At 29.1% G+C, this 13,040-nt stretch overlaps 1 protein-coding gene and 1 pseudogene across 1 annotated transcript; both read right to left on the bottom strand.

The window, feature by feature from the left end:
- Nucleotides 1-4,802: 4,802 nt before the first annotated feature.
- Nucleotides 4,803-5,749, bottom strand: LOC118058173 (heat shock cognate 70 kDa protein-like). Its single transcript, XM_073406582.1, has 5 exons — nucleotides 5,741-5,749; nucleotides 5,595-5,657; nucleotides 5,292-5,510; nucleotides 4,956-5,180; nucleotides 4,803-4,919 (listed from the first exon to the last, which is right to left on the bottom strand). The coding sequence occupies exons 1-5, from the start codon at nucleotides 5,747-5,749 to the stop codon at nucleotides 4,803-4,805; spliced, it is 633 nt and encodes a 210-aa protein (XP_073262683.1).
- A 6,880-nt stretch (nucleotides 5,750-12,629) lies between these two features.
- Nucleotides 12,630-12,740, bottom strand: LOC118058185 (small nucleolar RNA R71; annotated as a pseudogene).
- Between the last annotated feature and the right edge of the window lie 300 nt (nucleotides 12,741-13,040).

Genomic DNA, 13,040 nt, shown 5'->3' with positions numbered 1-13,040 from the left:
GCTTGCTTTTCCAACATCACAACCTGATTGGGCGTCTTCACCATCTGCGTTGTTGATACAGCTTGCTGCTCATTCACGTCCAATTCTCTACCTATATGTATAAAGCATAAAATATTTACCTCTCACTGCTTTTGTTATGCTTGAACTAACTTTTGCAACTAACTTTGTTAACTATCTGAACTTGACTTTTGCAACTAACTTTGTGAATATACTATCTATTCCCATATAACATGTGCAAAAAAAAATATTACAGATTTCGCGCGGGTATCAAGACTAGTATTATTATAATGGTTGTGTTTATTATTTGCTTTTTTATTTTTATGATTTGTTTGGTGACATGTGGCCTTTGGCTGGATCTGTATCAATTAAAAATTAAACCAGTAATTATTGGCTTAACAAAACCGCTTGACGTACCGGGTCCATCAGAATCTGGATGACCCGGTGAAATTTCACCCATGAAGACTTTTATTTTTATTTTTTATGAACCAGCCGAGAAACAAGCGAGCTGAAACACTAAATCCACCCCACCCTCATTTTCAACTGGAAACGAAAACTAAACACGCGTCCATCTTTTATCTCTTATGCATGATAAGACCCATGAAAACTGAAATCATTGCTTTGTCTATAAAAATAAAAAATAAAAAAACTAACAGCTTCGTAGTTTATTGTACATTAAAGACACATATAATTGTGCATTAAAATAATGACGTCACTATTTTGCTCTTTTAAAATAAAATCATTTAATCAGTTATTAAAAACAATATTTTTTTTTTTTATGTAATCCGTTTATTATTATCATGTTAAATGAAGATAAATAAGTTTTTAAACATTTTTAAAACTAGGATTATGGGTGTTTTATTCTTTTAACATTTTGATAGTATAGTGAAATGATTATATTGCTCTTAAATACAAAAAAATTAAAAATAATGTTCAGGGTTTTTTTTGTATTTTTATCATGGCTTTTTAGTTATAATCAATATAAATTAGGAGCATTTTAGTCTTTTAAAAATATAAATATGATTAAAAAATAAAAAGTGGTTGATGCTGGTGTCTGGAAGATGCCCGCACTCTTTGAGCAGCACATGCAACATTTATTAGCGGACAAACACTGCTTTTTATGACGGTGTTAGAAGCATTACAACATCCTTTTTCTAGTGGTCAGGTATATATGCATGACTTTTTTTTTCGTTTCCTCCCTCTTCTCTTTCTCCTAGCCTCAAGTTTCATGTTGGCTCTTTTAAAAATTAAATGTGTCATGTTTAATTTGTATTTATATCAATTTTGTTCTTATTATTTTTAATTACTATTTGTTTTTGCTTGAAATGCATTTTAAAGTTGATTTTTTCTTCAATGTTTTCTTTTAACATTTTATTTCTCCTAGTCTTTCCAACAATAAAGTTAGGTTGTCTTTATGGTATAAACAATGTTTTTATAAATTTTTATTTTTTTAGTTTTTTTGTGTGTTTTGATGTGTTGTTGTAAAAAAATAATTCTTTAAAAAATAAAAAGATATTATATTAATGTATTTTTAATAAAAAAAACACTTAAAAAAATAATTATTAATTTTTTAACGTTATATTATAATGATTGTGATGATTTGATCAAGAAGAACTTGTTAGACAACTAATTTGATATTGTAGTTATAGTTATTTTTTAAAGTATTTTTTATTTAAAAATCTATTAAAATAATTTTTTTTTTATTTTTTTAAATTACTTTTTATATTATAACATCAAAATATTTTCTCATGTACATAGGTTGCACATTGTTGACTCCTGCGAATTTATTATGTACAAAAAGCTTCAGGTTTTTTTTTTTTTTTTTATTTGATAAGGAAAGGCATCAAGTCTTCCATCCAAGTGTTTGAGCGTACAGAGGACTTTGTTGAGTTTCACATTATATTGTAATAGGAATTTTGTTTTAAAAAACCTGCTATTTTTAAACCATGATTTTAATATAACCGTGATTTTGCAGAATCACAATCTATCCAAATAATTTGGCAATGCCTTTTCTTTTTATATATATACAAGCATATTGATATACACTCCGCAACAACAAATCAACAGTAATTATTTTTTTTTGAAATATAAAAAATATAAAGAATAAAGAGAATATATTAAATGCCTTGGGTCTGATAGCAACCCAACTCTATATGGTCCTGATGGCAATAAAACCCAACGCTATTAGATCATAATAAAGATAGGGTCTGACCTTATTGGATCCTGCCTTACAGCATGGGCCAACATTATTGAGTCCTGATAGGCAGCAGAATCCAACGCTAGCAGAAAAATATTCAACCAATCCAATCTCAAATGAAAAAAAATATATATAATCACCCAACTTTTGTACAATATACAAAAAGTCTCATCAATTTATTCTCATTTTATCATTTGAAAAAAAAAATACATAAGTGAAAAGAAAAATAATCTAAAGAGGCAAAAAAATAAAATTAGATATATCTAGGTTTGGCTATGAGCCAGAGCCCATAACTATATATGTTGTATATAATTAAGTTTAAAGGATTATTTTTGAAAGATTTTTATATCACATTAAAAAGAGACTATCTTATTCTTATAAGTCGAACCTATAACTCTCTTATTGTGAAGTTATCTCCTGCCTAAAATAGATGTTTAGCAATTAAGAATCAAAAGTTAAACATGTTTATCTTGCTAAACCCGCAGCATGACCCCCGACACCTTAAACAGGAAGTGATCATCTCATAGCATTGTCTTTAATAGGTGGTTGGACATAAGCATAAAGAACAAATATAATGAACACAATAATGAATTAAGAGAATTTTAAACTTAAAACTCATTCAGCAACCTCAAAGGAAATTTAGCTCTCAACCCATTCAGTTGAGAGAAGAAACATAAAAGTAGCAAAGATGGTAATTATTACAGGGTAATTGATATCAGGAGATCAAAAATAATATAAAAAAACAAAAATTAATTTAAAATAAAAAAATTAAAAAAATTCAAATCCAAGTATTTTCTCACAACATTATAGAGGGTGTACATTGCTGACTTCCCATAAATTTCTTATATACAAAAGGCTCAAGGTCTTTTTATTTGTGATGTAGTAGGAAAGAGCATTTAGGAGCTGTTAGTCTTTAAGACATAAACAGTGTTTTTATAAATTTTGATATTTTGATTTTTTTTAGATTAATTTTTTTTAGTTTTTTCGGTTTGTTTTAATGTGTTGATATAAAAAATAATTTTTTAAAAATAAATAAAATAATATATTGATATATATTTTTAATTGAAAAACATTTTAAAAAGTAATTGTCATGACACTCATAAACACCTTCCATATCTTGACTCCAAGTGTGTGTGTGCCGATGACATTTTTGCTTTCATAGTATATTATAATGATTATGATGATTTAATTGAGAAGAAATTGTTTGAGAACCTGTTTTGTATTGTGTCAATTTTTATTTTTTAAAGTTTTTTTTTATATGAAAATATATTAAAATAATAATTTTTTTATTACTTTTTAAAATTTATTTTTGATATTACCACATCAAAATAATATAAAAATAACAAAATTAATTAAAAATAATTCCTAAAAATATTCCATGTACAAAATGCTTCATGTCTTGTTATATGTTTTTTATTTTGTTTTTTTTATTTGGTAGGGAAGGACATCAAGTCTTGGATCCAAGTGTTTGCTTGTACTGAGGACTTTGTTGACTTCACATTATATTATAAATGGTTATTATTATTTCATTGGGAAGAACTTGTTGTGCATAGCTTTCGAACCTGTATAAAGTGTTGCGTGGATATCGCCAAACAATCACAATAACACTATCCATCAATAGCCGGTCACCTTAATTCGTCATTGATGCCTTTTCTTTTGACGTCCGGACATCCTTATTCCACCCTCTCTCATCTTATCTATGTGCAACACCGTTAGTTTCTTCAATAAGCTTCCTTCATCATTACCTTCCAACAAAAACAGCTATTTTGAAATCCCATAATAATTTTTTTAAAAAATATATTTTTTAAATAAACTAAAATAATATATTTTTTTATTTTTAAAAAATTATTTTAATACCAACATATTAAAATAATCTCAAAATAAAAAAATAATAATTTTAAATAATTTTTTTTAAAAAAAATTATCTAACCCACCTAAAACGCAGTGCCAAATATATGCAAAATCAACGAGCATAACTTTTAGAAGAAAAGAAAAGGGAAACATAGAATATTCAGTAGTCAATACATTGAGAACTCAATCAACCTTGGCACACTAATTTGACAAGTCTAAGCTCTAAACACCAAGAAGAAAGAAATTTTGATTCACTGTTGGAGCCTCGCAACCAGTCTCAATTCTTTTTTAAGCAGTGCATGAACACAAGGAAAACCTTGATTAATAGCAAACCATGCATGTAGGCGGATTCCACGATTATTTATGCAAGCCTCGACACGTTTATTTATCAAGTGTACAACCTCTCTCCATATATTCCGTACACAATGGAACTATTTCATATTCGAAATCAATCTAGGTAGGATGCCAAAACTTAATTTGTTAAGATTGATGTGGTAAATTCATCTTGCAGTTGTAGGTGCCTGCTCAAGTATTTCCAGAATTTTTGTGCTGATTGGTCCCCTATCTAGTCGCGAATGGTGATTAGCTAGTTGCACGTTCGATCTGTTGAGTCCAACTTTTAATAATAGTCTACTTAAACAAGCTGAGCGCCATCCAGAGAGAAAAAGTGAAGACATCGTGGCAAAACCAAGGAAACATGCATGTTTCGTAGGAAAGGGGAGATGTCAAATAATCCCTGAAAAATATATTACCATACTTAGTCATAATATTCAAAATGTTCGACAAACCTAGTTAATTTCTCATTATCTTCACCACTCAAGACAGCAACACCGTAGGCAACTGCCTCATCTGGATTGATGTTCTTGTAGAGATCCTTCCCAATGAAAAAATATTACAATAAATGTTGCACCATGGGAATCCTATTGGAACCACCAATAAGAACAATATCATTGATGCTGCTTTTGTCCATCTTGGCATCCCTCAAACACTTGTCCGCCAGCTTCAAATCCATCTCAATGTTAGACTGAGTAGAGGAAGAGAGGCTCCTCTTCATCCTCTCACAAGCAGTACTCAAACTCTTGAGGGCCATGGCATTTCCACTGCTATCCTTCTCCTTATTCCTCTTCCAAAATTCCTAAACAAAGTGCTTCATCATTTTGTTATCAAAGTCCTCACCTCCAAGGCGGGAGTCTCCAGCAGTGGCCTTCACCTAAGAGATATTCCCTTTAATAGTAAGCAGGGTGACATCAAAAGTACCACCACCCAAGTCAAACATTCCTCTCAACAACAATAATTGCCCTCTTTTCAAGATCATAAGCCATTGCAGCAGCAGTGGGCTCATTAATGATATGCATGACATGAGACCAGCAATCTTGCCTGCATCAGCTGTGGCCTGTCGTTGAGGGACATTGAAGCAGGCAGGGGCAATGAGTATTGCAAGCTTCATCGCATTGCCAAGGTAAGCCTATGCAATTTGATGCATCTTTAAGAGGACCATTGAAGATATTTCTTCAGCTGCAAACTATTTCTCTTCACCGTTGTAGTTGACCACAATCAAGGGCTTGTCACGAGGAACTTCAAGGACTTTTAATGGCCATTGTTGGATGTTGCTCTGCACAAAAGTATCACTAAAACCCCAATAACATTGACTGACTGATAACAGTAAGCCAATTCACTATCAAGTGATTGGCCAACCTCCTGCATTGCTCCATTTTGATGTAATCATATGCAGAAAGCACCAGCAAAATCATCGGTGTACATGATTTCACCCCTGCAATCCTATTTTTTAAATCATAAAAACATGACACGCTATAAAAATAAAATAAAATAAATTAAAAATTTATCCTTTTAATTTGATTAAGAAAGTCATCCTACAACTATTTTACATTTATTTAAAGCAAGTTACAAGACATGCATAAACTCTTTTGTAAAATTGCAGGTCTCCATTCGGCCAGGCCAGCACTAAAGGATGGTGAAAATTGAGAAGATCGCAGCAACTCAGACAGCAAATAGAAAATTACAAAGAATTGAAGGGGTTATGGCTAACTCCACAAGAATAAAGAGCCACCGCAAGAAAATAATACTATAAAAGAATCCAATTAAAAAAATTGATCCCTCACACGTATATTAAACTTGGTGGACTCTTGACGGATTAATTGGGGACTTCTTGACTCCAAATGTAATTTGGGTTAGAGTTTTTTTTTTTTTTTGTCAAATCAACATATCAATTCACTCACGATATGATTAGCTTTATCAAACCTAAATGAGATTCAAACGAGTTAATTTTAATAATTTTTTTAATTAGTAGAAACAATAAAACATTTTACCAAAATACTATAGTGAATACTATGGATATAGACTAAAAAAACTATTCATTACGACACTTTAGTTACATTTTTCCCCTTCTAAGAAAAAAACCGAAAGCTTATAAGTTAAGGGAATTCAATCTTTTCGCATTGGTTGTTAATTATTTCACCGGAAACATATATGTAGCCAAAAGCTTATGAGTTAAAGGCAATTTTTTTTACTAGGACATATGTGAATTATTTTGTATGCATCGTAAAATGATTTTTTTAATCTTTATATAAAAAAAACCTAATGTTTTTTATTAAGGGTATTTAAGTTTTTGATATTTATTCTTTTGTATATCAAATATTTTAATTCTATTTAGTTATGTATTGATAAAATATTAATTTATTTCACTTCATGTATATTTAAGCATTTTAATTTATAATTAGAATTTTTTATATTAAAAAACTAATAAAAATTCTATATATTTAATTTTTTATTAAAAAAATGTAATCCATAACAAATACTAGTTAAATATTTAATTTTTTTTTTTAAAACAATAATATTTGAGTTTTAAAAATAAAACTAAAAACAATTAGTTTTGAAATTGACTTTGCTCAATCGGCCAATCAACGAATCGGGTATTGGATTCGATCAGACCCCGGGCCTGTATAAAATCTATGATCGGTCCCTACCTGAAGAAACGAGAGGCTGAGAAAAACCAAAGAGATGAGCTAATGGCATCGACAATCCACACGATTTGATTCTCTACCATGATATATATACATATTAACACAAGCCCATTTCTAAAAATTCAACAAAACCCTAATCTCTACTTAATTTATAGCTTTGCACAGAAAAAAAATGATATTTCTATCGTAACCAAAGCTTTTTAAGACTAATAAAATGAAATCTAAAAACAGTTCTTTTTTTAAGAAGAAATTAAAGAACACATGTAATGCAGTTGAAAGCTAGGGTTTTGAGAGTCACCATTGTAGAAGCTTGATCTGGGAGAGGGAGAAAGGGAGAGGCTAGACGGCTGGTAGGGTTTGAGGGAGAGGTGTGAGAGGTATAATGGAACTTGTTATAAACCCTATTCCCTATTGGCTCTTCAGATGAACGGCTGAGATTAGATTTTTTGTAGCAGCAAGGGTTTTGCTGATTTGTGACTGGATGGCGTTTTGATCATTTCGACCACCAGTTTAAGCATACAAAGCCCAATTCGTTATTTTGGGCTGAAGACCCAAATTCCATGGAGTCAAAAACAAAATTTATTGGGTGAAATAGAACATTGGAATCATAGTTATAGAATCAATAAAAGATTTAATTTTTTTTTTTATTAATATGAATATCCAGATTAATTTGTATTTATTTTGATTAATTTTACGGGACCTGAAATTAACGATTATGTAAGCTTCTAGTGGCCCTAAAATTTGTGAGATTCAAACTAGTGATCTCTAGTAAGTAAACCTAGAGCTTGACTAATTGAATTACAACCCTTAGAGTTGACATAATCTATTATTAAGTTATTAAGATGGTGATTAATATTACTATTGTAATTATTTTTTAAAAACAATTTTTTATTTTAAAATATATTAAAATAAATTTTTTCTTTTTTAAATTTATTTATAATATTAATCTATTAAAACGATTAAAAAATATTTTTTAAAAAAATTAATTTAAAGTATAAAAAAATTCAAAGTGCAGTTTAACTATAAAAATAAACAATATCTAGGTTAATTTATGGGGTTGTTGAATCAATTTTAATTACTTATTTTTTATAAAAAATATTTTTTTTAGAATTAATCAAAATAAATCAATTATGTTATTATAAATTTAATTGATGAATCAAATTTTACCAAATTAATATTTTTACCTTTTCAAATAAAAACTTAACTCGCATAAAGCTTCTCATCACGGATTTTCAATTCAACCCCCTAAGAAAAGTGGGGTTTAATACCTATAATAAATACATTTCTATTATGCAACCAAAACTTCAACGTATTCTTGAACCAGCCTGGAAAATCAAGTCCTCCTGTCATGATTTTAAATACACTTCTCTCACGATATGATTAGATTTATCAAACCTAAATGAGATTCAAACGAGTTAATTTTAAGAATTTTTTTAATTAATAGAAACAATAAACATGTTACCAAAATACTATAGAGAATGCTATGCATATAGACTTTAAAAAACTATTCATTGCGACACTTTAATTACATTTTTCCCCTTCTAAGAAAAAACTAGAAGCTTATGAGTTAAGGGCAATTCAATCTTTTCACATTGGTCATTAATTATTTCACCGGGAAACATATGTGTAACCAAAAGCTTATGGGACTTTTCTATTTTTTATCCACAGCAAAATGATATTTTAAATCTTCATATAAAAAAAATCTAATGTTTTTTATTAAGGGTATTTACGTTTTTTTAAATACAGTAAAAATATATATTTGCTCTTAAAAATCAAGAAAAAAATCAATCATTAGTCTAGAGTTTTTTTTTGTTTGTTGACATCGGTTTTTTTTTTTAAATTCCAAAACTATAAAGGACAATTTGGTCATTTAAAATGATTGACTAATTTTAAAATTTAAAATGTTATTGAAACATGTCATCACATGAGAGACAATTGTGTTTGTTGGCGATGTGCGCGTGTCTCATGTGGTCAAAATATATCTTTTTTGATAGAGGTTGGTTTGGTTTGTCGTTGACGAGTCATTTTTTTTTCTTTTTTTTCTTTCAAAAGTTACAAGTTGGTTATCTTCATTATTGATATTTCAGCTATGATCTTTATTCTTTTATATTTAATTCTTTTCCTTACCCATATTGTAAAAAAATTATTTTTTTCAATTTAGTCCTTCAATTCAATTATTTTTCAAAATTTTATCTTCGGTTTAATTGGAAGCAACTTTTTTTTGAAAATTTTGCTTTGTTAGTGATTATCTTCTATGCAGTCGATTTCCTCAATTTTCGTCTCATCAATGATCATGAGTTTCAAAAGTTCACATGTGTAGATTTTTATCTTTTTAATTTTTTTAAAATTATTTTTTTAATTTCATCCCTAATATTATTTTTTTTAGAAAATGATCTTCTTGCTTTATTTTTTTATTTTTTTATTCTTTTGTATATCAAATATCTTAATTCTATTTAGTTATTTATTGATCAAATATTAATTTATTTAACTTAATGTATATTTAACAATTTTAATTTATAATTAGAAGTTTTTTATATTAAAAACTAATAAAAATCCTTTATATTTAATTTTTTTTATTAAAAAAATTTAACCCATAGCAAAAATACTAGTTAAATATTTAATTTTAAAAAAAAAACACATTGTTTTAGTTTTAAAAATAAAACTAAAAACAATTAGTTTTTGAAATTGACTTTGATCAATTAGCCAATCAGGAAATTAGGTTTTGGATTCAATCAGACCCCAGGCTCATATGAAATCTATGGTTGGTCCCCACCTAAAGAAATAAGAGGTAGAGAGAAACCAAAGAGTTGAGCTAACGGCATCGACAAGCAACACGATTCGATTCTCTACCATGATATATATATATATATATATATATATTGTTTCCTTCAACAAGTCGCAACACAAATTCCAAAACCCATTTTCAGTTTCCTTGATTTTTGAGTAAGTTTTAGTTCTTTTTCGAAGTGGGGTGAATTGATTTTAGCTTAGCTTATGGTGTTGTAAATTGTCATCTTTATTGTTGAATGCTGTATGATTAGTATTTAAAAGTGCATATTTATCAAGGTTTTATATTATCATTTTGCACTTAAAGTATCAATAACTCCTTAACTAAAACATGTTTTATAATAACAAGTCTAATACTATAAAATGTCTTAATATATGGTAAATGTTCATCTTAAATGCAGGCCTATCACATAAATCAAAGGATTGATTGATGAGTTCAAGTATGGAAATTGAAAGGACAAAGAGAGGGTCAAACTTAGAAAAGAGATGTTGGTGCAGTCCAAACTAGAACACTGTTCATCTTAAATGCAGGCCTATCACATAAATCAAAGGATTGATTGATGAGTTCAAGTATGGAAATTGAATGGACAAAGAGAGGGTCAAACTTAGAAAAGAGATGTTGGTGCAGTCCAAACTAGAACACTGTTTGGTAATTGGATCATATCTTGAGTTCTAGATGTCCAAATGATCTCAACGTTTTACACAGATTTAGTAAGACATAGACCTATAACTTTCATGTTTTCATAAAGATCTAAGAAGGCCGTTTTCAAGTCCAAATTATAGCAACAACGAAGAAGTTCGAATCTGTCCTGCAGCCCGAACACTGTTAAGTTTTTGGACCATATATGGAGTTCTAGAAGTCCAAATGACCTCTACTTTTTTTTCCTGGACAGCTGAGTCAATTGTCTACAACTTTCATGCTTTCCAGTGGACCCAGTTCGGATGGTAGCATTTTTGTTTTATTCAGACAAGAAGATAAGGATTTTCACAAAGTCAAAAGTTGGCCACCCACTCAATAATTAGTCATCAAATCAATAATTCTGAATTTTGGCCTATAAAAGGAGGCATTTGCCATGTATTTGTTGGCTTGGTTGTTCAGATCAAGCTCATGCTCTTTATTTCTCTCTTTATATTTTTTTTGTAATTTTTAAGTTTTGCTTTCATTAATATCTTGTTTATGCTTTTCATTTCCTTTCCTTTACTTAGTTAACTTGTATTTTCTTTATGTTCTTGTTTTTTTTATTTATGTTTCTCTTCTTCATTATGTTTAGCTAAGTTTATTATGTCAAGGTGAGAAGATTACATTAATGGTGCATTTAAGAATAAATATAGTGTAAACTCAACATGGATCTTAATGTTTAATATTAACATGTCTTATCTTTTTATCTTACTAATTCTTAATACCTTGCTTGTTAAATGGTTAATCTAGATTTGTGTTGTATAACACTTGGTACAACAAATGCTTAGCACTCTCATAGCCCAACAGTATGGTATTACCTACACCTGAGTTATGAAAAGAACTTGATTTGTTGTTAACATCAGTTAATATCATGAATTCCTGACAATATTTAAAAGTTTAGTGTTATGTAATTAAGATAATTAATATAATCATGTTAATAATTTATAATGAGCTATTGGAACCTCCTTTATGTGTGGTTTCCAGTTGAATAATAAGAGTTTATACTATACTTGTTTGAAATTACCATTGGTGGATCCTCTCACCTTGACATTTGTTTTTATCATTGTTTAATCCTTACATTAATCTTCCATCTCAAAGTTCTCATTAATTTCTTCCTCTTATTATTATTTATTATTATTATTATTATTATTATTATTATTATTTACATTCTGTTTATATATATATAATTTATTTCTTTGATCTTTTCATAAACTCAGTATATAGGCTGGAAACCTGTGACCCGATCTTTTAGATCATTCTCAAGTATAACAACGCCACATACTAAGTATTATTATTATTATTATTATTATTATTATTATTATTATTATTATTATTCTTGTTGTTATTATTATTATTATTATTATTATTATTCTTGTTGTTATTATTGTTGTTGTTGTTGTTGTTGTTGTTGTTGTCTTGTTATTTATAATTTATACAATTAACCTCTCTGTGGTTCGACCCTAGTCTTGCCGGGTTATTTATTACTTCGACACTCCTGCACTTAGGAGAAGACATCAATCTTTTGGTCGTGTCAAGTTTTTGGCGCCGTTGCCGGGGAGGTAAATTCTTGTATAAATTATAGTATTTATTTTATTTTTTTCTAACTTTGTTTCTTTTTGTTTTTCTTTTCTTCTTCCTTTTCTTCTCTTTCTACACGTGCATGAGAGTTTGGTCACGTACATTAAATGATAAACTTTGTAAAGTATATTCATTGTTTTTTTGAAAACATGGCCGAAGATGATAATCAATCGCTTTATAATGAGAATAATGAGAATAATCGGGTTAGAACACTTAGAGGCTACATGAATCCAACAAGAACAATTTGCGCGATCATGTATATTTTTTCCTCCTAATGCATCTCATTTTAATTTTAAGCTAGACATTATTCAACTTTTACCTTCTTTTCATGGCTTAGATCTAGAAAATCCATACTTGCATTTGAGAAAATTTGAGGAAGTTTGTAACACTTATAATGACTCAAATTGTAGCATGAACACCATCAGATTAAAGCTTTTTCCTTTTTTTTTAAAAAAGATAAAGCTAAAACATGGCTACAAAATTTGAGACCAGGATCCATTCGTGCTTGGGATGAAATGGAACAACAATTTTTAAAGAAGTTTTTTTCATCTCATAGAACAAACTCTTTCAAAAGACAAATCACCACTTTCACTCAAAAACCAGGAGAAACATTTTACTAATGTTGGGATAGGTATCGAGACTTGATTAATACTTGCCCTCATCATGGTTTTGAAACATGGATATTGGTTTCATATTTTTATAAAGGATTAACACCTAAAGATAGGCAAATGGTGGAATTGATGTGCATTGGAACTTTTGAAGATAAAGACCCTGATGAAGCAATGAAGTACCTAGACTTGCTAGTTGAAAATGCACAAAATTAGGACACTACGGGCACTTATGAGGCACCGGGTAAAACTCAACCTCATGCATCTAATGGAGGTATGTATAACCTTAGGGAAGATCATAACCTTCAATCCATTGCATCTTTAGCTAGAAAAGTCGAGGCACTAGAATTGAAAAGGAGTGG

The sequence above is a fragment of the Populus alba genome, chromosome 19 (genome assembly GCF_005239225.2).
Source record: "Populus alba chromosome 19, ASM523922v2, whole genome shotgun sequence".
NCBI lineage: Eukaryota > Viridiplantae > Streptophyta > Magnoliopsida > Malpighiales > Salicaceae > Populus > Populus alba.
This window is presented reverse-complemented; position numbering and strand designations above follow the sequence as displayed.

What these genes read in the sequence shown, in the direction of transcription:
- LOC118058173 (XM_073406582.1), bottom strand. An exon ending in GTGACAAGCCCTTGATTGTG is followed by an intron (nt 5,511 to 5,594) that starts GTCAACTACAAC and finishes CAAATTGCATAG; the next exon opens with GCTTACCTTGGCAATGCGAT. An exon ending in GTTCCAATAGGATTCCCATG is followed by an intron (nt 4,920 to 4,955) that starts GTGCAACATTTA and finishes TTCATTGGGAAG; the next exon opens with GATCTCTACAAGAACATCAA.